At 49.9% G+C, this 20,460-nt stretch overlaps 1 protein-coding gene across 1 annotated transcript in view; it reads left to right on the top strand.

The window, feature by feature from the left end:
- Window positions 1–3,871: 3,871 nt before the first annotated feature.
- The window catches only part of TFPT (TCF3 fusion partner), a 63,928-nt gene continuing 47,339 nt past the window's right edge, over window positions 3,872–20,460 (top strand). The window contains exons 1-2 of the mRNA XM_078776484.1: window positions 3,872–3,944; window positions 8,677–8,762. Coding sequence (XP_078632610.1) covers window positions 8,751–8,762 — 12 coding nt within the window. The 5' untranslated portion in view covers window positions 3,872–3,944; window positions 8,677–8,750. The remainder of the gene's footprint in view (window positions 3,945–8,676; window positions 8,763–20,460) is intronic.

Below are 20,460 nucleotides of genomic sequence, written 5' to 3' on the forward strand. Positions count from 1 at the left end.
CATTAGGGGGTTTTAGTTACCGTCACGTTTTTCTTGTCCCGATATTTATTCAATAAGCCCTTGTATTATTTTTCCCAAACAATTTTACAACCCGTCCTGGCTGAGTTAATTTTCAGGGTGAAGACGCCTGCGCGGGCCTGAACAGGTGAGTCGGTGTTCTTCTTTCTCCTCGCGTATCATCCGCCATCAATTTGAGTTGAACGCCTCCATAATGCTCGTTTCCATCCGTGGCGCTCCCGTATTAACTGAGAGCAGTCATGTGACAATATGGTTACACCCTTGGAGACTTGGAAAGCTGAGTTTATTTTGGAGACTTGGAAAGTGGAACTACCAAGTATATCTCCTTATCAGGGTCTTGGTTGTTCAAATGGTTGGGTCAAATCATTCATTCATTCACATCCAAGTCGAAACGAAGCCTCTTTCCACACCTACCTTACTGCCATTGGTTGAACAAAGATGGCCTCTAAAGCCAGTCGCCGACTGGGCATCCTTCGTCGTACGAACTCCTTCCTTGGCACACCTGAGCTCCTCACATCATACAAAGCTTTCATCCGCAGTTCAATGGAATACTGCTCTCCCTTCTGGGCCGGTACTCCTGCCTCACACCTAGCTCGGCTTCACGCTGTAGAAACCAAAGCATTCAGAATCAATGGAATCTCCCACGATGAAGCTGATTCTGAGGGCCTTTCACTTAATCACCGCAGGCAGGTTGGTGGTCTTTCTGTCTTCTACCGACTCCTCTCCGGCCCAGCTCCCCCAGCTCTATCTGTGCTTTGTCCCTTAAATATTCCTACAGGTCGCACAAGATCTGCCAGCCACCCTCTGATGGTTTAAACTGCCAAAATCAAGACTCTCTGCTCACCTTCACTCCTTCATTCCTATTTTCTCCCACCTCTGGAACAAACTCCCTCACTCTCTTCAATCCCACTCTTCCCTCCAGGTCTTTAAAACAGCTGTTCACCACCATCTCTTATCTTCCCCCCATCCAAAACCTTGATATTTTCTACCCCCGCTAATTTACCCCAGATACACTTTTTTGAAATTCCGACTTCTGTCCTGGAAGTCCGAGCTGTGTCCATGTGTTTTAATACGGATCCCACACAACCCACCCCTCCCCTTCCCATGCCTCCTCCCTCCCCTTCCCATACTTCCTCGCCCCCCTCACATACCAACACCCCCCCCTTCCCATACCTCCTCCCGCTCCCCCTTCCCATACCTCCTCCCCTCCTTCCTATACTCCCTCCCTCCCCCTTCCCATCCCTCCTCCCACCCCCCTTCCCATCCCTCCTCCTGCCCCCCCTTCCCATACTTCCTCCCCTCCCCCCTTCCCATACCTCCTCCCCTTCCCCCTTCCCATACCTCCTCCCACCCCCCCTTCCCATCCCTCCTCCTGCCCCCCCTTCCCATACTTCCTCCCCTCCCCCCTTCCCATACCTCCTCCCCTTCCCCCTTCCCATACCTCCTCCCGCTCCCCCCTTCCCATAACCTCCTCCCCTCCCCCCCTTTGCAGACCTCCTCCCCTTCCCCCTTCCCATACCTCCTCCCGCTCCCCCTTCCCATTCCTCCTCCCCTCCCCCCTTCCCATACCTCCTCCCCTCCCCCCTTCCCATACCTCCTCCCCTCCCCCCTTCCCATACCTCCTCCCCTCCCCCCTTCCCATACCTCCTCCCCTCCCCCCTTCCCATACCTCCTCCCCTCCCCCCTTCCCATACCTCCTCCCCTCCCCCCTTCCCATACCTCCTCCCCTCCCCCCCTTCCCAATACCTCCTCCCCTCCCCCCTTCCCATACCTCCTCCCCCTCCCCCCTTCCCATACCTCCTCCCCTCCCCCCCTTCCCATACCTCCTCCCCTCCCCCTTCCCATCCCTCCTCCCGCCCCCCTTCCCATCCCTCCTCCTGCCCCCCCTTCCCATACTTCCTCCCCTCCTTCCCATACCTCCTCCCCTCCCCCCTTTGCAGACCTCCTCCCCTTCCCCCTTCCATACCTCCTCCCGCTCCCCCCTTCCCATACCTCCTCCCGCTCCCCCTTCCCATACCTCCTCCCCCTCCCCCCTTCCCATACCTCCTCCCCTCCCCCCTTCCCATACCTCCTCCCCTCCCCCCCTTCCCATACCTCCTCCCCTCCCCCCTTCCCATACCTCCTCCCCTCCCCCCTTCCCATACCTCCTCCCCCTCCCCCCCTTCCCATACCTCCTCCCCTCCCCCCTTCCCATACCTCCTCCCCTCCCCCCTTCCCATACCTCCTCCCCTCCCCCCTTCCCATACCTCCTCCCCTCCCCCCTTCCCATACCTCCTCCCCTCCCCCCTTCCCATACCTCCTCCCCTCCCCCCTTCCCATACCTCCTCCCCTCCCCCCTTCCCATACCTCCGCCCCTCCCCCCTTCCCATACCTCCGCCCCTCCCCCCTTCCCATACCTCCTCCCCTCCTCCCCTTCCCATACCTCCTCCCCTCCTCCCTTCCCATACCTCCTCCCCTCCTCCCTTCCCATACCTCCTCCCCTCCTCCCTTCCCATACCTCCTCCCCTCCTCCCTTCCCATACCTCCTCCCCTCCTCCCTTCCCATACCTCCTCCCCTCCTCCCTTCCCATACCTCCTCCCCTCCTCCCTTCCCATACCTCCTCCCCTCCACCTCCTCCCCTCCCCCCTTCCCATACCTCCTCCCCTCCCCCCTTCCCATACCTCCTCCCCTCCCCCCTTCCCATACCTCCTCCCCTCCCCCCTTCCCATACCTCCTCCCCTCCCCCCTTCCCATACCTCCTCCCCTCCCCCCTTCCCATACTACCTCCTCCCCTCCCCCCTTCCCATACCTCCTCCCCTCCCCCCTTCCCATACCTCCTCCCCTCCCCCCTTCCCATACCTCCTCCCCTCCCCCCTTCCCATACCTCCTCCCCTCCCCCCTTCCATACCTCCGCCCCTCCCCCCTTCCCATACCTCCGCCCCTCCCCCCTTCCCATACCTCCTCCCCTCCTCCCTTCCCATACCTCCTCCCCTCCTCCCTTCCCATACCTCCTCCCCTCCTCCCTTCCCATACCTCCTCCCCTCCTCCCTTCCATACCTCCTCCCCTCCTCCCTTCCCATACCTCCTCCCCTCCTCCCTTCCCATACCTCCTCCCCTCCTCCCTTCCCATACCTCCTCCCCTCCTCCCTTCCCATACCTCCTCCCCTCCTCCCTTCCCATACCTCCTCCCCTCCTCCCTTCCCATACCTCCTCCCCTCCTCCCTTCCCATACCTCCTCCCCTCCTCCCTTCCCATACCTCCTCCTCCCAAGCCCTCTCCCTCCCACAGATTTCCCCCGATGTCCATGTTCTCTGCTGTTGTACTTGTGTGCTTCCCTCTCTCTCCCCATCTTGCCTCCCGCTCCTTTTATTTTGTTTTTTCTTTGTCCCTTTGTTTTTTTGTGATGAATGTTAGCTCTTACACGAACCTCGATCTTGAATATAAAAAAAAAAAAAATTTTTTTTGCAAATTGCCACTGATAAGAAATCGACGACGTCATTTCAAGTCCATGATTGCACATTTATCTGTGATTTTTTTAACGTCATTTCTAAAATGCAATCGTCATTTGCAACATTGTGTTGATATTCGAGAATTATTGTTAATAGTTGTGCCGTTTATGGCGGCCATGTCGTTATAGTTCATGTCAAAAATCAGAGGAAATAGCTCAGAAATATAAACGTCTTTTCGAATGTCGGTGTATTATATCAGTTTATTTTTATATTTTTATTCTTTATATTAAACCATGCTGAAATATAATAACCGCCTCTGAAACTCTTCTCCATCCGAAAAAGATGTATTCACCTCCCTCAACAGTCAACACCCAATGAACCAATGTAAGGGACGCCCCAATTACCGTGTCATGGCGGCGCCGAACGCAGCGCGGGACGAGTGTGTCGCACGTCGGAGGAGCCGCGCTTTACGGCGTCGGTGTGCGGAGATCGAAACTGTGAGTGTGCAGAGACTGAGTGTGCGGAGACTGAGTGTGCGGAGACTGTGACTGTGAGTGTGCGGAGTTCGAGACTGTGAGTGTGCGGAGATCGAGACTGTAAGTGTGCGGAGATCGAGGCTGTGAGTGTGCAGACACTGAGTGTGCAGAGACTGTGACTGTGAGTGTGCGGAGATAGAGACTTTGAGTGTGCGGAGATAGAGACTTTGAGTGTGCGGAGATCGAGACTGTAAGTGTGCAGAAACTGTGTGTGCGAAGATCGAGACTGTGAGTGCGGAGATCGAGACTGAGTGTGCGGAGATCGAGACTGAGTGTGTGCGGAGATCGAGACTGAGTGTGTGCGGAGATCGAGACTGAGTGTGTGCGGAGATCGAGACTGAGTGTGTGCGGAGATCGACACTGTGAGTGTGTGCGGAGATCGACACTGTGAGTGTGTGCGGAGATCGACACTGTGAGTGTGTGCGGAGATCGACACTGTGAGTGTGTGCGGAGATCGACACTGTGAGTGTGTGCGGAGATCGAGACTGTGAGTGTGTGCGGAGAGCGACACTGAGTGTGTGCGGAGATCGAGACTGAGTGTGTGCGGAGATCGAGACTGTGAGTGTGTGCGGAGATCGAGACTGTGAGTGTGTGCGGAGATCGAGACTGTGAGTGTGTGCGGAGATCGAGACTGTGAGTGTGTGCGGAGATCGAGACTGTGAGTGTGTGCGGAGATCGAGACTGTGAGTGTGTGCGGAGATCGAGACTGTGAGTGTGTGCGGAGATCGAGACTGTGAGTGTGTGCGGAGATCGAGACTGTGAGTGTGTGCGGAGATCGAGACTGTGAGTGTGTGCGGAGATCGAGACTGTGAGTGTGTGCGGAGATCGAGACTGTGAGTGTGTGCGGAGATCGAGACTGTGAGTGTGTGCGGAGATCGAGACTGTGAGTGTGTGCGGAGATCGACACTGTGAGTGTGTGCGGAGATCGACACTGTGAGTGTGAGTGTGTGCGGAGATCGAGACTGCAAGTGTGCGATCCAACATCTCACTCGTGTGGATGCAAAACCGATTTGAGCAGAAAAATGAGCCGTGCAGATTCACACGCTCTCACTTTGTATCCCACACTCTCTCTTTGTATCCCACACTCTCTCTTTGTATCCCACACTCTCTCTTTGTATCCCACACTCTCTCTTTGTATCCCCCTCTCTCTCTCTTTGTATCCCCCTCTCTCTCTCTTTGTATCCCCCCTCTCTCTCTCTCTCTTTGTATCCCCCCTCTCTCTCTCTCTCTCTCTTTGTATCCCCCTCTCTCTCTCTCTTTGTATCCCCCCCTCTCTCTCTTTGTAACCCCCTCTCTCTCTCTCTCTCTTTGTAACCCCCGCTCTCTCTCTTTGTATCCCCCTCTCTCTCTCTTTGTATCCCCCCCTCTCTCTCTCTCTTTGTAACCCCCTCTCTCTCTCTCTCTTTGTAACCCCCGCTCTCTCTCTTTGTATCCCCCTCTCTCTCTCTTTGTATCCCCCTCTCTCTCTCTTTGTATCCCCCTCTCTCTCTCTTTGTATCCCCCTCTCTCTCTCTTTGTATCCCACACTCTCTCTCTTTGTATCCCACACTCTCTCTCTCTCTTTGTATCCCCCTCTCTCTCTCTTTGTATCCCCCACTCTCTCTCTTTGTATCCCCCACTCTCTCTCTTTGTATCCCCCACTCTCTCTTTGTATCCCCCTCTCTCTCTCTTTGTATCCCCCTCTCTCTCTTTTTGTATCCCCCTCTCTCTCTCTTTGTATCCCGCTCTCTCTCTTTGTATCCCCCACTCACTCTTTGTATCCCCCACTCTCTCTTTGTATCCCCCACTCTCTCTTTGTATCCCACACTCTCTCTTTGTATCCTCCTCTCTCTCTCTCTTTGTATCCCCCCCTCTCTCTCTCTCTCTCTCTCTCTCTTTGTATCCCCCTCTCTCTCTCTTTGTATCCCCCTCTCTCTCTCTCTGTATCCCCCACTCTCTCTTTGTATCCCACACTCTCTCTTTGTATCCCACACTCTCTCTCTGTATCCCACACTCTTTGTATCCCTCACTCTCTCTGTATCCCACTCTCTCTGTATCCCACACTCTTTGTATCCCCCACTCTCTCTTTGTATCCCACACTCTCTCTTTGTATCCCACACTCTCTCTTTGTATCCCACACACTCTCTCTGTATCCCACACTCTTTGTATCCCTCACTCTCTCTGTATCCCACACTCTTTGTATCCTCCTCTCTCTTGGTATCCTCCTCTCTCTCTCTTGGTATCCTCCTCTCTCTCTCTCTCTCTTGGTATCCTCCTCTCTCTCTTTGTTTCCCCCTCTATCTCTTTGTATCCCCCTCTCTCTCTCTCTTTGTATCCCCCTCTCTCTCTCTCTTTGTAACCCCCTCTCTCTCTCTCTCTTTGTAACCCCCGCTCTCTCTCTTTGTATCCCCCTCTCTCTCTCTCTTTGTATCCCCCCCCCCTCTCTCTCTCTTTGTATCCCCCTCTCTCTCTCTCTTTGTATCCCCCTCTCTCTCTCTTTGTATCCCCCTCTCTCTCTCTCTTTGTAACCCCCCCCCCTCTCTCTCTCTCTTTGTAACCCCCGCTCTCTCTCTTTGTATCCCCCTCTCTCTCTTTGTATCCCCCTCTCTCTCTCTTTGTATCCCCCTCTCTCTCTCTTTGTATCCCACACTCTCTCTTTGTATCCCACACTCTCTCTTTGTATCCCACACTCTCTCTCTTTGTATCCCCCTCTCTCTCTCTTTGTATCCCCCACTCTCTCTCTTTGTATCCCCCACTCTCTCTCTTTGTATCCCCCACTCTCTCTCTTTGTATCCCCCACTCTCTCTTTGTATCCCCCACTCTCTCTTTGTATCCCACACTCTCGCTTTGTATCCCCCTCTCTCTCTCTTTGTATCCCCCTCTCTCTCTCTTTGTATCCCCCTCTCTCTCTCTTTGTATCCCGCTCTCTCTCTTTGTATCCCCCACTCTCTCTTTGTATCCCCCACTCTCTCTTTGTATCCCCCACTCTCTCTTTGTATCCCCCACTCTCTCTTTGTATCCCACACTCTCTCTTTGTATCCTCCTCTCTCTCTCTCTCTCTTTGTATCCCCCCCTCTCTCTCTCTCTCTCTCTTTGTATCCCCCTCTCTCTCTCTTTGTATCCCCCTCTCTCTCTCTCTGTATCCCCCACTCTCTCTTTGTATCCCACACTCTCTCTTTGCATCCCACACACTCTCTCTGTATCCCACACTCTTTGTATCCCCCACTCTCTCTTTGTATCCCCCACTCTCTCTTTGTATCCCACACTCTCTCTTTGTATCCCACACTCTCTCTTTGTATCCCACACACTCTCTCTGTATCACACACTCTTTGTATTCCTCACTCTCTCTGTATCCCACACTCTTTGTATCCTCCTCTCTCTTTGTATCCTCCTCTCTCTTGGTATCCTCCTCTCTCTCTCTTGGTATCCTCCTCTCTCTCTTTGTATCGTCCTCCTCTCTCTTTGTATCCCCCCCTCTCTCTTTGTATCCCCCTCTCTCTCTTTGTTTCCCCCTCTATCTCTTTGTATCCCTCTCTCTCTCTTTGTATCCTCCCCTCTCTCTTTGTATCCTCCCCTCTCTCTTTGTATCCCCCTCTCTCTCTTTGTATCCCCCTCTCTCTCTTTGTATCCCCTTCTCTCTCTTTGTATCCCCCTCTCTCTCTTTGTATCCCACACACACACTTTGTATCCCACACACTCTCTTTGTATCCCACACACTCTCTTTGTATCCCACACACTCTCTTTGTATCCCACACACTATCTTTGTATCCCACACTCTCTCTTTGTATCCCACACTCTCTCTTTGTATCCCACACTCTCTCTTTGTATCCCACACTCTCTCTTTGTATCCCACACTCTCTCTTTGTATCCCACACTCTCTCTTTGTATCCCCCTCTCTCTCTCTCTTTGTATCTCGCTCTCTCGCTCTCTCGCTCTCTCGCTCTCTCGCTCTCTCGCTCTCTCGCTCTCTCGCTCTCTCGCTCTCTGTCTCTCTCGCTCTCTGTCTCTCTTTGCCCTCCGCATCCCTCTCTGCCATCCACACCCCCCTCTCTCTCTTTGCCGTCCACACCCCCCTCTCTCTCTTTGCCGTCCACACCCCCCTCTCTCTCTTTGCCGTCCACACCCCCCTCTCTCTCTCTTTGCCGTCCACACCCCCCTCTCTCTCTCTTTGCCGTCCACACCCCCCCTCTCTCTCTTTGCCGTCCACACCCCCCTCTCTCTGTCCTTCTTTGTATCTCCCTCTCTCCCTCGCTCTCTCCCTCTCTCCCTATCTCCCTCTCTCCCTCTCTCCCTCTCTCCCTCCACAGCTGCCGCTCGCTTAGCACGCACGTGCAAGCGCCAGGTCTGTTGCTCAGTCACTGGCGGTACGTGATGTCTCTTGTTGCTTTTTTTTCCTTCTTCCTATCCTTTGGTTCTTTCTGCTGTCCGAGTGTCGGTGTCCCTTTCTATCGTCTTGTCTACTGAGCGAGAGAGGGAGAGACAGCGCGGTTAAAGTTGGCCACTTTAAGTGGTTAACGGGATTAATTTATTTATTTCCCAGTTATTGTTGTTGTTTTTTTCATTTATTTAGGCTTTCTAAACCTTAGTACCATTTTATTGGTTATTTTCGTTTAGTTACTTCAAATGGCTAGCAAGAATAGTCGAAGTACTGCCGGTCGCGACGCCGATGAGGTGTTAACAGATGAACACGGCATGTGTTTTGTCCCACCGGAAGATGTTTCGCTGGATGTGACGCTCCTCGCAATCGGAGAATTGATCGGTTGTGAGAACATCCTGGCAGCGTCCCGAATGCACCACAAGGTGGTTGTTTTCGTTTCACGTGTCCGTTTTGCGCACATCGTCGTACAAAACAGACTCATCTTGGGTAATTGTCATGAAATTCTGTCTAACGTCTGAACCCAGGTGTCATGCGTCTTTTGTCTGCTACGCGGCCGTTATAAGAACTCGGTCATTCAGCGCTATGATCATACCTGAGACATTTACTGTATGCTATGCTGGTGCATAACTAGATGGTACGTACTGCCACTTTGTTACGGCTTGCTTGTGCTCATCTGTAAACTCATTACTAGTTCAGATGTTCGCTGGTTCTCTTACAGGTATTGTTAGGGATCGATTGAGATTAAACTCATGATCTGAGCCAATGTTGTAACTCTGATTTTTACAACAATTAATCTCAATCGTCTCTTGTCTTGATCGACAACGATGACTCATAAGCTGATCCTCGTCCCGATCTTTGGAGCGAATCCACAAGCATCGGATTCGGCTGCCCAGCTTCAGCACTGGCTTCGACTGCTGACGAGTTACCTCAGAGCCCAAGCTGATCTCACGGATGAGAAAAAGCCCGCAGTGCTTAACTCTCGCGTGTCCCATTCTGTCTATCAGTACATTTGTCAGTGTGTCACGTACGATACTGCTGAAGCGGAACTACGTCGAATCTACATCAAGACTCGAAGTGCGGTCTACACCCGGTACCTGCTCTCCTCACGACGACAGGACCCTTCGGAAGCCATCGATCACTTCATTCAGGATCTCCGCCATTTAACGAAGGACTGTACAGGTGAACCTAGATCCCATGAACAAGTCTGTGATGATTTAATGAGAGATTCATTTGTTTCCGGGATACACTCACCGATGATACGTCAAAGATTGCTCAAAACTGCCGATCTAACTCTTGAGACAGCCCATAAGTTGGCGCTCGTTTACTACGAGGCGCAGAGACAATCGGAGGCATACGATCGTCCGTACGTCACTGCGGGGTTAACCGGTGAGCGACCGGAGAGGTCTGCGGTAGCGGAGCGAGTGGATGCTGAACCTCCGCTGGAATCGGGGACAACGGACACTCTCGAGGCTTCGGGCCCGAGCGTGACAGCCGCTGCTGCCGCGACCCCATCTGCCGGTGGTACCGCAAAGTGCTATTTTTGTGGAAATCAAAATCATTTGAGAACAGTTTGCCCCGCGTGTGAAGACGTGCCATTCGTGCTCACGGAAAGGTCATTTCTCAAAGGTATGCCGATCGACACGGGGCCGGTGAACTCGCCCGACGTTGCCTGTGCTTTTCGCACAGTCCGGGGCACAATCTGCATCTCACGCTACCTTGACTAGGATCCACTCGCAGCCTGTGAGGCGCCGTCGCGTGCCCTTGACTGGGATCTCCCTGCGCGGGCCTCGCGCGGCACGCACGCCCTTGACGGGAACTCTTTCATCGCCCGCGGGGCGATCCGCGCCACGCTCGACACTAGCTGGCGTCGGACCCGCGCGCGTGGCTCGATCGCCACCTCTGGATGTTTCGACAACTACTAGTCTAGGATCCGAGACCTCAAAATTTGATTTTGAAGTGACACCCCTGCTATAAAATGTTTGACCCGTAGATCATGTCTGTGGGGGTGTTAGCCACCAGAAAAGTGACTTTAGCAAGGTAGTTTGGATTGTGCGAATTCTGTAGGGACATTTTTAAACTTGGGGCATCAACTGTAAAAAAGCAAGAAATTTAGGGGTAGGGGAAATTCAATTGACCATATATCCCATAATACAGGGGTGAGTGCAACAAATTACCACTCATTCTTTTTGTTATAAAGTTGGCTTTTATATGAAACATGATTCAACGTGATTGGACCATCCATGAGGTCAGCAGAGGTCAAAAGGTCACGGAAAGTGGGTTAAGCTAAAAGTTTAGCTCCTTTAGTAAATAAAATCACATTTTTCTTACTTCAAGCTCAATATAGCCAAACTTTTACACCCAAAATATGTTGTTTGTACCCCTCTGATGTTTTTGGGAAAGAAATGCCCCGACTGAACTTAACTTACTGGCATGTATGTCACTTTAGATTTGCATAACTTTTAAAAAATCACCAAAATCGGGCATTCACACTATCTATACACAAAGAATTAAGTTAAGCACCCCCCCCCGTTTTTTTACAACCTCGCACATTACAAGTTTGTTGTCGTCAAAACAGTGTAATATACCCATGATATTGCTATATTTTCTGGAGAAGTGATATTATGGTCACATAAAAACATAACAATCATGCCGTTTTCAATATTTTATTCTGAATAATTTAAGGTGAAATTTTTTGGGAATTTTAGGCATATTTTCACCTCAATTTAAGTATGGAGCTATAGGTCCATCACGGACAGTGTGGATGACGTTTATGTTTTCTAATGTACAGTCATTGTTCTGAGAAGACCTCTAGCGATCTTTGCGTCAATAACGTGTGTAGGACCCACGTGATCGGATCACTGACTCAACCCTACGTCTCATAGACCCTGTAAGCCGTCGTATGCGTTGCTGTGGCAGGTTGTTCCATTCCCGATGTAATGCACGTTCCAATTCATCCAGATTGGCTATTGGAGGGACCATCTTCGCAATTTGTCGTCCCAACATGTCCCAAACGTGCTCGAGGGGGTTCAGGTTCAGGACAGGATTAGGGGGTGCTTAACTTAATTCTTTGTGTAGGGGTGCTTAACTTAATTCTTTGTGTATATTTGCACGGTACTCTTCAACATGTTTTAAAACGACAAGTCATACCACATACTGTCTGGAAAAGTGTCATTACCTCTATTTACTCATCATCATCACCGTCATCAGTCAGAAGCCGTCCACATTTTTCTCTGTCGCCATTGCAGGCACATGCAATGATGCATGGTACTCCAGCTTTCGCACAAGGGCAATTCTTCAGGCAGTTCGGTTTCTTCTCATATTTGCAGTACTTCAACTTCGTAGCAGAAGGCTTTGATGGCTTGCTCTTCATGACAGGAATTAACCTGTCACCATCCACACTCCTGCCATACACTTCAGGTGGAAGAAGCACTGGATTGCTGAGTGAAGCTTGCTTGTATAAGCTGATCTGACAAAGGCTCCTGAGAACGTGGAAGTGAAAAGCATCTTCTGTTGGAGGAAGGGAGCGCAGATATAGTTTGCTAGATGCAAACAAGTGGGCGCGGAGCTTATCCAGGGATGAATACCCTGGCTTGCCGTAGAGATCACAAAAGAAGCTTCGTGCTTCAGTTATCACCTGATCATGTGCAGAAGGTCCGGATTCATGTCGGATGAAATTGGACAACGCTGGCTGTTTGTCAACATGCTGGAGTGCGACTTTCACTGCTCTCTTCTTACCCCGTTTGAAAGGATAGCTCACCGAATCACAACCTGACAGAATGTAGGAGATATGAGCAGTGTGTCTGTGAGTGCCAATACGTCCTTTCCAACTGCTTTGGCCAACTCATTCACCAAGTCATGGATGGGGAGGAACAGATCATCCTTTTCCACCCATAACTCAACAACGTTTGTCAACCGAGGGAAATGATACATTGACAAGACGATGATATCTGTATCTGTAGCCTGAATGACAACTACGCTGTTGTCACAGCTAGCAATGTGAGCAAAGATTCTGGTGTCCGCCTCCTCGTGGTTAGGGCAGTACAGCTCATCAACATTGGTATGTTCCGTCTGCGTCACACGAGTTGCCTGGGCGTTGACCCCAAGGACCAGGCAGAAGCCATCAGGCCAGGATGACTCCTGGGACCAACGTGAAGCAAGATACGACAGCAGATTGGTCTTGTTACAAGGGTTTGACAGGAATGTGTTCCAATCAGGGATTTTCATGATGTCCGCTGGAACAAACTCTGGCAAGTTGGTATTTGACTCCCGTCTCTGGCATTCATCCCCTTTTAGACTCTTCAACCCAAAATCATATTGATCGCCCACGAAATGCACTTCAGTGCAATGTCTGGGTTTCATGTTCAAGAGTTTGTTCCTGTACCTTTCCTGAAGTTGGTCAAATGTACTCGAACCAAGTGTGTTGAACCGCTGGATGAATGCCATTGCATCGACTACATAAACTGCATCAGATGCAGAAGGAGGCAACTCTTTTAACGGTTCCCATGACTCGGCAACCTCTGCCTGTAGAGTGGATAGATAGTTGGATTTGCAACCTTTGTGCATGGAAAATCCATTCTTCTCTGGCTCAAACAACGAGGGAGGGTACTCAAGCCATTCGTAACTAAATGCCTCAGTCCGTGCCTCATCACTCAGGTCCTGTGCGAAACAAAGTGCCCTTGTCACTGCACTCTCCTCTCTGATGACTTCTTTCACAGTGTCCATCTTTTTCTTACTTTTCTTCAGATGCGTGGCGAATGTTTCTATCTTCGGTTGGACAATCTTGTCTGCATTCGTTGTCGTGGCAGCATCTATTGCCTCCAAGCCTAGACGGTTGGTATCTACCAGGGTAGTTGCTGCAAGAATCTGACCTGTGGATATGTTCATTAGTTTATCTGTTGCAAGTGAAGGATCGAATGGGTTTTGCATCTTCTCTTCCACGGTCCGTTTGATCTGCAACACGGCTTCCATGTCGTCTTTCCTCAGCTTCTCGTGGTGGTCAGATTGCGGCGAGGCCATGTGTGCCATCTGTTTTACACTTTCAGAGACAGAGGTCATGAACGGTAGAGCCTTGATGTACTTTTCTCTTGCTGATTCAGACTGTGTTATACCCTTAAAGAGGCTTGTTTTGCCTTCCCTATTGTAGGTCTGTTCAAGGGCAAGGTCTGTCCACACACCATTAAAGTCTCCTGCAGTCTGGTGAACTGTGAATTTGCCAGCTGCAAACTCCTCGTGCACTTCTGGTGCTGTTTCTGGAAGCTTTTGCATCTCACTGAGATAGATCGGAAGGCAGGACATGTACTTACTATGGCCGGAAGCAATGGTATAGGGTAGCATATTCTGTACCTCTTGTAAGTGCTGTTGCCACAGCCCAGCTCTCTCAGCATGGATGTAACGCCTTAGGATAAGCACCATGTCTATGTACATGCTCCAAAGATGGGCTGTCACTTCTAATCCCTTCTCAAAATCTCCCCAGAGTGACTCCAGTGACTCTCGGCATTTCATGACTTCCTTCATGAGTGCAGCAAATTCGTCCTTCTCTTTCCTGTCAAAGGCATTTCTAAGACTTTCAAGCAGAGACGAAAGCAAAGAAAGTGTCTCCTCAGTCTTCTCGAACAACAGCCATTTCTCAAATGCCTCCCACTTCAGCATGAACAGTGCCTCACTCAACCATGAATGATAACGGACCATCTTATAATAATCTTTTCCTGCCATGACTTTATTGGCTGTACCTCGACCACAGATATCACTAGAAACCAGAATGTCCTCTATGCCACTCTCCATTATGAAAAATCCAATAGATCCCAAGACGTTCTGGGCAATAAGGAATCCTCCAAGTCGAACAATAACATCTTTGTACTTTTCCGATTCCTTCCTAAACAACCCCTTTACTATGTCATATATCGCCTGGTCACAAGTCACCACCGTCTTAGCCTGACCCATCTTAAGACTCAAGGAGACAAAGTAGTCCAATGAGGTCTGGACTACATCTGCGTTGGTTGGGTTTTGTGGAAGCAATGGTTCATAACCAATCTTTGTTTTCTCTGTATGTATGTTTGTATGTTTGTTATGTAAACTAGGGCATGCCCGTACTATATATATATCTAAAATTATATCCCCCCCCTCTATTTACATGAAATGGTTTGGTCCAGCGAACGGCTTGCGTGAACGGAAAGCGAACGGCTTGCGAGTCCGTAAGTCCGGAAGTGACGTCCTCATTTGACTGTCCGAAAGGTCGCATATCGCAGTTACGATGAATCGCAAATTAGTTTTAATTAGTTTTAAAACATAGTTTAACGCCAACATAGTTTGCCAACGTGAAATAAATGAATACGCTCTCAAATGTGCCGTCCGAGGCAGAGTCTGTTCGCCACGTTCGGCACACGTGATAGCTCGCTGCTCTCTGATTGGTTGAATCGTTTTTTGGACATAGCTCGGTAACTACTTCTCCGATTAATATGAAACCTTGAAAAGGCACATCATCAGGTCCCCAGCAATATATCTGGCAAGTTTCAATTAGATCGGACCCGTGGTTGTCGAGAAACAGCGGTCACAGACACACAGAGATTACTGGAATTATAGATAGACTAGGGCATTGCCCGTACTATATCTATATCTAAAATTATATCCCCCCCCCTCTATTTACATGAAATGGTTTGGTCCAAAGCGAACGGCTTGCGAGTACGGTGACAATCCCCCCCCTCTATTTACATGCAATGGTTTGGTCCAAAGCGAACGGCTTCCGGAGTTTGGTAAAGAAATCGCCATCGCGTGCACAAACGCGCAGGAAAGCGAATGAATCGCAAATTCGGTTTTATTAGTTTTAAAACATAGTTTAACGCCAACATAGTTTGCAAACGTGAAATAAATGAATACGCTCTCAAATGTGCCATCCGAGGCAGAGTGTGTCCTCCACGTTCGGCACACGCGATCGTTCGCTGCTCTCTGATTGGTTGAATCGTTTTTTGGACATAGCTCGGTAAGTAATTGTCCGATTAATATGAAACCTTGAAAAGGCACATCCTCGGGTCCCCAGCAATATACCTGGCAAGTTAAAAGTATATCGGACCCGTGGTTGTCGAGAAACAGCGGTCACAGACAAACAAACGTACAGACGTACAGACAGACGTACAGAGATTACTGGAATTATAGATAGATAATAATTGACAAGAAGGAAGCTTGCTCCAGCTAGGGAGGCTGAAGATCGATGGTAATCATAAAGATCAGCAAGAGTGAAGCAAGTTGCTGAAACAAATGTAGCATAATAATCACTAGCACCACTCAAAAGATGAAAAGCATCAACCACCACAGTAAACCATCACTATTACGATCAATATAGGCCAGAAACAGTAGAGGGATGCAAATAACATATTGTGACATATACATATGTGAATTATTTGATAAAGGAGCTAAATTTTCAGCTTAACCCACTTTCCGTGACCTTTTGACCTCTGCTGACCTCATGGATGGTCCAATCACGTTGAATCATGTTTCATATAAAAGCCAACTTTATAACAAAAAGAATGAGTGGTAATTTGTTGCACTCACCCCTGTATTATGGGATATATGGTCAATTGAATTTCCCCTACCCCTAAATTTCTTGCCTTTTTACAGTTGACGCCCCAAGTTAAAAAACGTCCTTACAGAATTCGCGCAATCCAAACTACCTTGCTAAAGTCACTTTTCTGGTGGCTAACACCCCCACAGACATGATCTAGGGGTCAAACATTTTATAGCAGGGGTGTCACCTCAAAATCACTTTTTTACACATTTCCAGGCCTCGGATCCCAGACTATACAGGGCCATCCGGGTTAACCAACGCTGTTATTCCAGTCATGATTGAGGGACAGATGGTCAACGCCTTAATCGACACGGGCTCTACTGATAGCTATGTTGACTTGCGGCTTGTCCAGAAGCATGGCTGGCCGATTCTCGAGACAACGTGCAGGATTTTCATGGCTTCCCAAGCTCTTTGGCTGCGTACCAAAGGCGAATGCCGGCTGAAGCTTGTGATCAATGGCCGAATGTTTCCGGATGTGCATTTAATGTTTTTACCAACGTTATGTGCAGAAGTGCTACTAGGTCACGATTTTCTCCGTCGACATGGACGGTTGGAAATGGAATTTGGAGGTGACAATACTATCTCTGTGTGTGCTCTGGCCGGGATGGAAATTGAACCCCTGACGCTGTTTCCAAATTTGACTCCTGACTGCACCCCGGTTGCCGTTAAATCGCGATGATACTCGCGGGCTGACACGCAAATTATAGCGGAGGAAACTAGCCGACTTCTAAAGGAGGGTATAATCGAACCTAGTCGATCGCCTTGGATGGCTGAAGTTCTGGTAGTCCAGACAGAAAATCATCGCAAATGCATGGTAATTGGCTACTCGCAGACAATTAATCGGTTTACGCAATTGGACGCCTACCCACTCCCGGGATTGGATTCCCTGGTTCGGCAGGTGGCACAGTACTCGATCTACAGCACATTAGATCTCCGCAGCGCATATCATCAGATCCCTATTGCGGAGGCCGATCGCAGCTACACCGGGTTTGAATCCGGACAGAGGTTGTACCAGTTCACTCTATTACCTTTTGGGGTCACAAACGGGGTGGCATGCTTTCAAAGGGCCATAGATGACATATTCGCTAAGGAACACTTAACCGATGTCTTTGTTTACCTGGACAATCTAACAGTTTGTGGGTACGATCAGGCCCATCATGATGCTAATTTGCAGCGTTTCCTCCAGGTTGCACGCACGTATTGGCTAACTCTGAACGAGGCTAAATGTCGCTCTTCCACCCGAACGATAGATCTCCTGGGGTACACCGTGACCCAGGGCATTATCACTCCAGACAAGGAGCGGCTGCGACCTTTGCTCGACATGGCCCCACCACATGATCGCGCTTCGTTGAAGCGTGCCCTCGGACTATTTGCACATTACTCAAAGTGGGTCCAAAATATTTCTGAAAATCTCCGCCCACTTGTAGATTGCAAAATGTTCCCCATGGGTCATGCCGCCAAGGCCGCTTTCCATGGCCTGAAGTCCGACATAGCTGGCGCCGCTGTGTCATCTATCGATGACAGTCAACCCTTTGTTTTGGAAAGCGATGCGTCAGACCACGCGATAGCTGCCACGCTCTCTCAAAGGGGACGACCTGTAGCCTTCTTTTCAAGGACTCTCTCGTCCGCGGAGAAACGTCATTCGTCTGTCGAGAAGGAAGCGTACGGCATCGTTGAGTCTGTTAGGCGTTGGAGACCCAATCTGCATGGCAAATGTTTTGAGGTCATTACTGATCAGCAAAGCATCGCTTTTATGTACGACACGCGCCATGCTCAACGCATTAAGAACGAAAAGATCACTCGCTGGAGGATAGAGCTAGCCGATTTTTGCTACACTATTAAGTATCGCCCAGGGCGGGATAATCTCGCCGCAGACGCATTATCACGCCCTTCGGTGTGTGCGAGTCTCGCCTCCTTTGAGGATCTGCGTGTTCTTCATGAAACGTTATGCCATCCCGGAGTGACGCGTTTCGCTCATTATGTGCACAGTCACAATTTGCCCCACTCTGTTGAGGACATTCGGCAGCTGTGTCGCACTTATTCCGTTTGTGCTGAACTCAAACCTCGTTTCGACAAACCACCGATGGGTACGCTGATTCAGGCTACTCAGCCTTGGGAGAGATTGGCAATGGACTTTAAAGGGCATCTACCGGCTTCGTGTCTCCCTGCTAGTCCTCGCCTACCGGCCTCGGATAGCTCTCGCTATCTCCTCACGATAGTTGACGAGTTCTCCAGATTCCCTTTTGCTTGCCCATGCAATGATATGTCCGCTGCGACGGTTATCCGGTGTCTGCATATTTTGTTCTCCATGTTCGGGAATCCGGCTTACGTACACACCGATCGAGGTGCTGTGTGTCTGTCCCAGGATGTGAGGACCTTTTTGCTCAAGCGCAATATAGCTTCAAGCTATACTACCCCGTACAGGCCACAGGCGAACTGTCAGGTGGAAAGATTTAATGGCATTGTATGGAAGGCCATTACTCTGGGCCTTAAGTCTCGCGGACTAGGACTGGACCGATGGACCTGGATGGTGCACGGGGCGTTAAACTCGATCAGGACTTTATTATTCACAGCTACTAATCAAACTCCTTACGATCGTCTGTTTCGTTACTCGCGCCGTTCTGGTGCTGTTCGACCTTTGCCGGGCTGGCTAGCTGAGCCCGGACCGGCTTTCCTCAAACGCGCTGTTCGTCAAAGTAAATATGAACCGCTTGTCGACAAGGTTCACATTCTCCAAGCCAATCTCGAGCACGCTCGAGTGCTGCTGCCAAATGGACGCGAGTCTACAGTCTCGGTGCGTCATCTTGCTCCGTGCAGGGATACCATTCAGCCGGAACTCAGCCAGGGGGACCCGTTGATGGGGCATTCACCGTCAACCCCGCTCCCGCACACGCCCGATCCGGTCGGCCCTGAGCCGCCGCCGCCGTCTCCCGAGATATGCGGTTATTCCGACGTGGGGGAATTTGGTCTCGCGGTTGAAGCTCCCAACGCTTATCCGAACACGCGCCGGAAGAGAAATGTGACGCCCTGATCGCTACGGCTGGGACTGACATGACTTGCTGCTCTCTGTACTCTTTTGCTAACTGACGTTTTCTATACTGCTATTCCGCTTGCTTTCACCCCTAGGGGTAGTGTAGATTTAACGCCGGGGAGAATGCCATGAAATTCTGTCTAATGTCTGAACCCAGGTGTCATGCATCTTTTGTCCGCTACGCGGCCGTTATAAGAACTCGGTCATTCAGCGCTATGATCATACCTGAGACATTAACTATATGCTATGCTGGTGCATGACTAGATGGTACGTACCGCCACTTTGTTACGGCTTGCTTGTGCTCATCTGTAAACTCATTACTAGTTCAGATGTATGCTGAATATTGATGTGATGTTCGCTGGTTCTCTTTACAGGTATTGTTAGGGATCGATTGAGATTAAACTCATGATCTGAGCCAATGTTGTAACTCTGATTTTTACAACAGTAATGACCAGTTTGTTCCGGTTTCGCCATGGAACACTCTGGCCTTGAAGGTAATATTATCAAAACGTCCTACCGACGCTGTCTAATGAAGAAATTCTTTAAAAGCTTGTCAGTACGGTACTGTGGTGTCGAGAATTATCAAAGCCTCCATACGCACCACAGATGGGAAGCTGAAGCATATCGAAACGTTTAGACGGTTTTGTTATGTTGTTTTGAAGGATGGTTTGACGCAATTGAATCTCTCTCATGTTTAAGTCGTCAAAACGTGAGCACAGGATTTTTGCGGCAACGGAGAGATTGATTTGTTTCGGGTGTGGTGCACATGGACACACTAGGCAGTATTGTCCTGATGGGGAGAAAACGTATGCCACAGCAGCCGGACCAGCTCCTCCCCCGCCTCTCCCCCCCCCCCCCCACCCCCACTCCCCTGTGACCATTACGGAGGATTCTATAGATGATTCGCCTTCAGTGCAGGAATCTACGTCGGACCATCAAGGTACGGCTTAGAGTGGTGCTGATAAGACCCACACGGATGTGCTTCGTGTAAGCGATGAGTCATCCAGTACAGCTGGCCATTGTGCAACCGATGAGTCAGCAAATGTAAGGGAGAAGCCTCTACCTGTAGAGGGAATGATTTGTGAGGAGCAGCAGATTGTAGATGTGGCGTCTCGGAAAAAATTGAAACGGTCACTTTTAAGTACTAGGAATGAGGATAAAGGTGGTAAAGTGTTGGTGGTGCAGACAGAAAGCAGGTAAACGGTTCGGATAGTCCTTCACATGAAGGTCAGCAAGGTGGTGAAACTATGGCTGACATGATACCACCTGCTCAGGATGAAGGGGAATTTTTTTCTGAAGGTTGTAATCAAACCTGCGAAACCGAACTACCTACTGATGACCATATCAATTCTAATGGGGAATGTAGAATACCCATTACTGCTAATAACGACTCCTCCCTCCCCATTGCAATGATGCATGAGGATAATGAGGATGAGGAATCCAAGGTAGATGGGGATGGAACAGGTGTTTCTGTGCAGGTTCAGGAGGAACTTATCACTAGCGTCACTAAGGGAATTCTAACTACCGAGAC

Source organism: Myxine glutinosa, chromosome 1, assembly GCF_964187855.1.
Source record: "Myxine glutinosa chromosome 1, kmMyxGlut1.1, whole genome shotgun sequence".
In the NCBI taxonomy this organism is placed as follows: Eukaryota; Metazoa; Chordata; class Myxini; order Myxiniformes; family Myxinidae; genus Myxine; species Myxine glutinosa.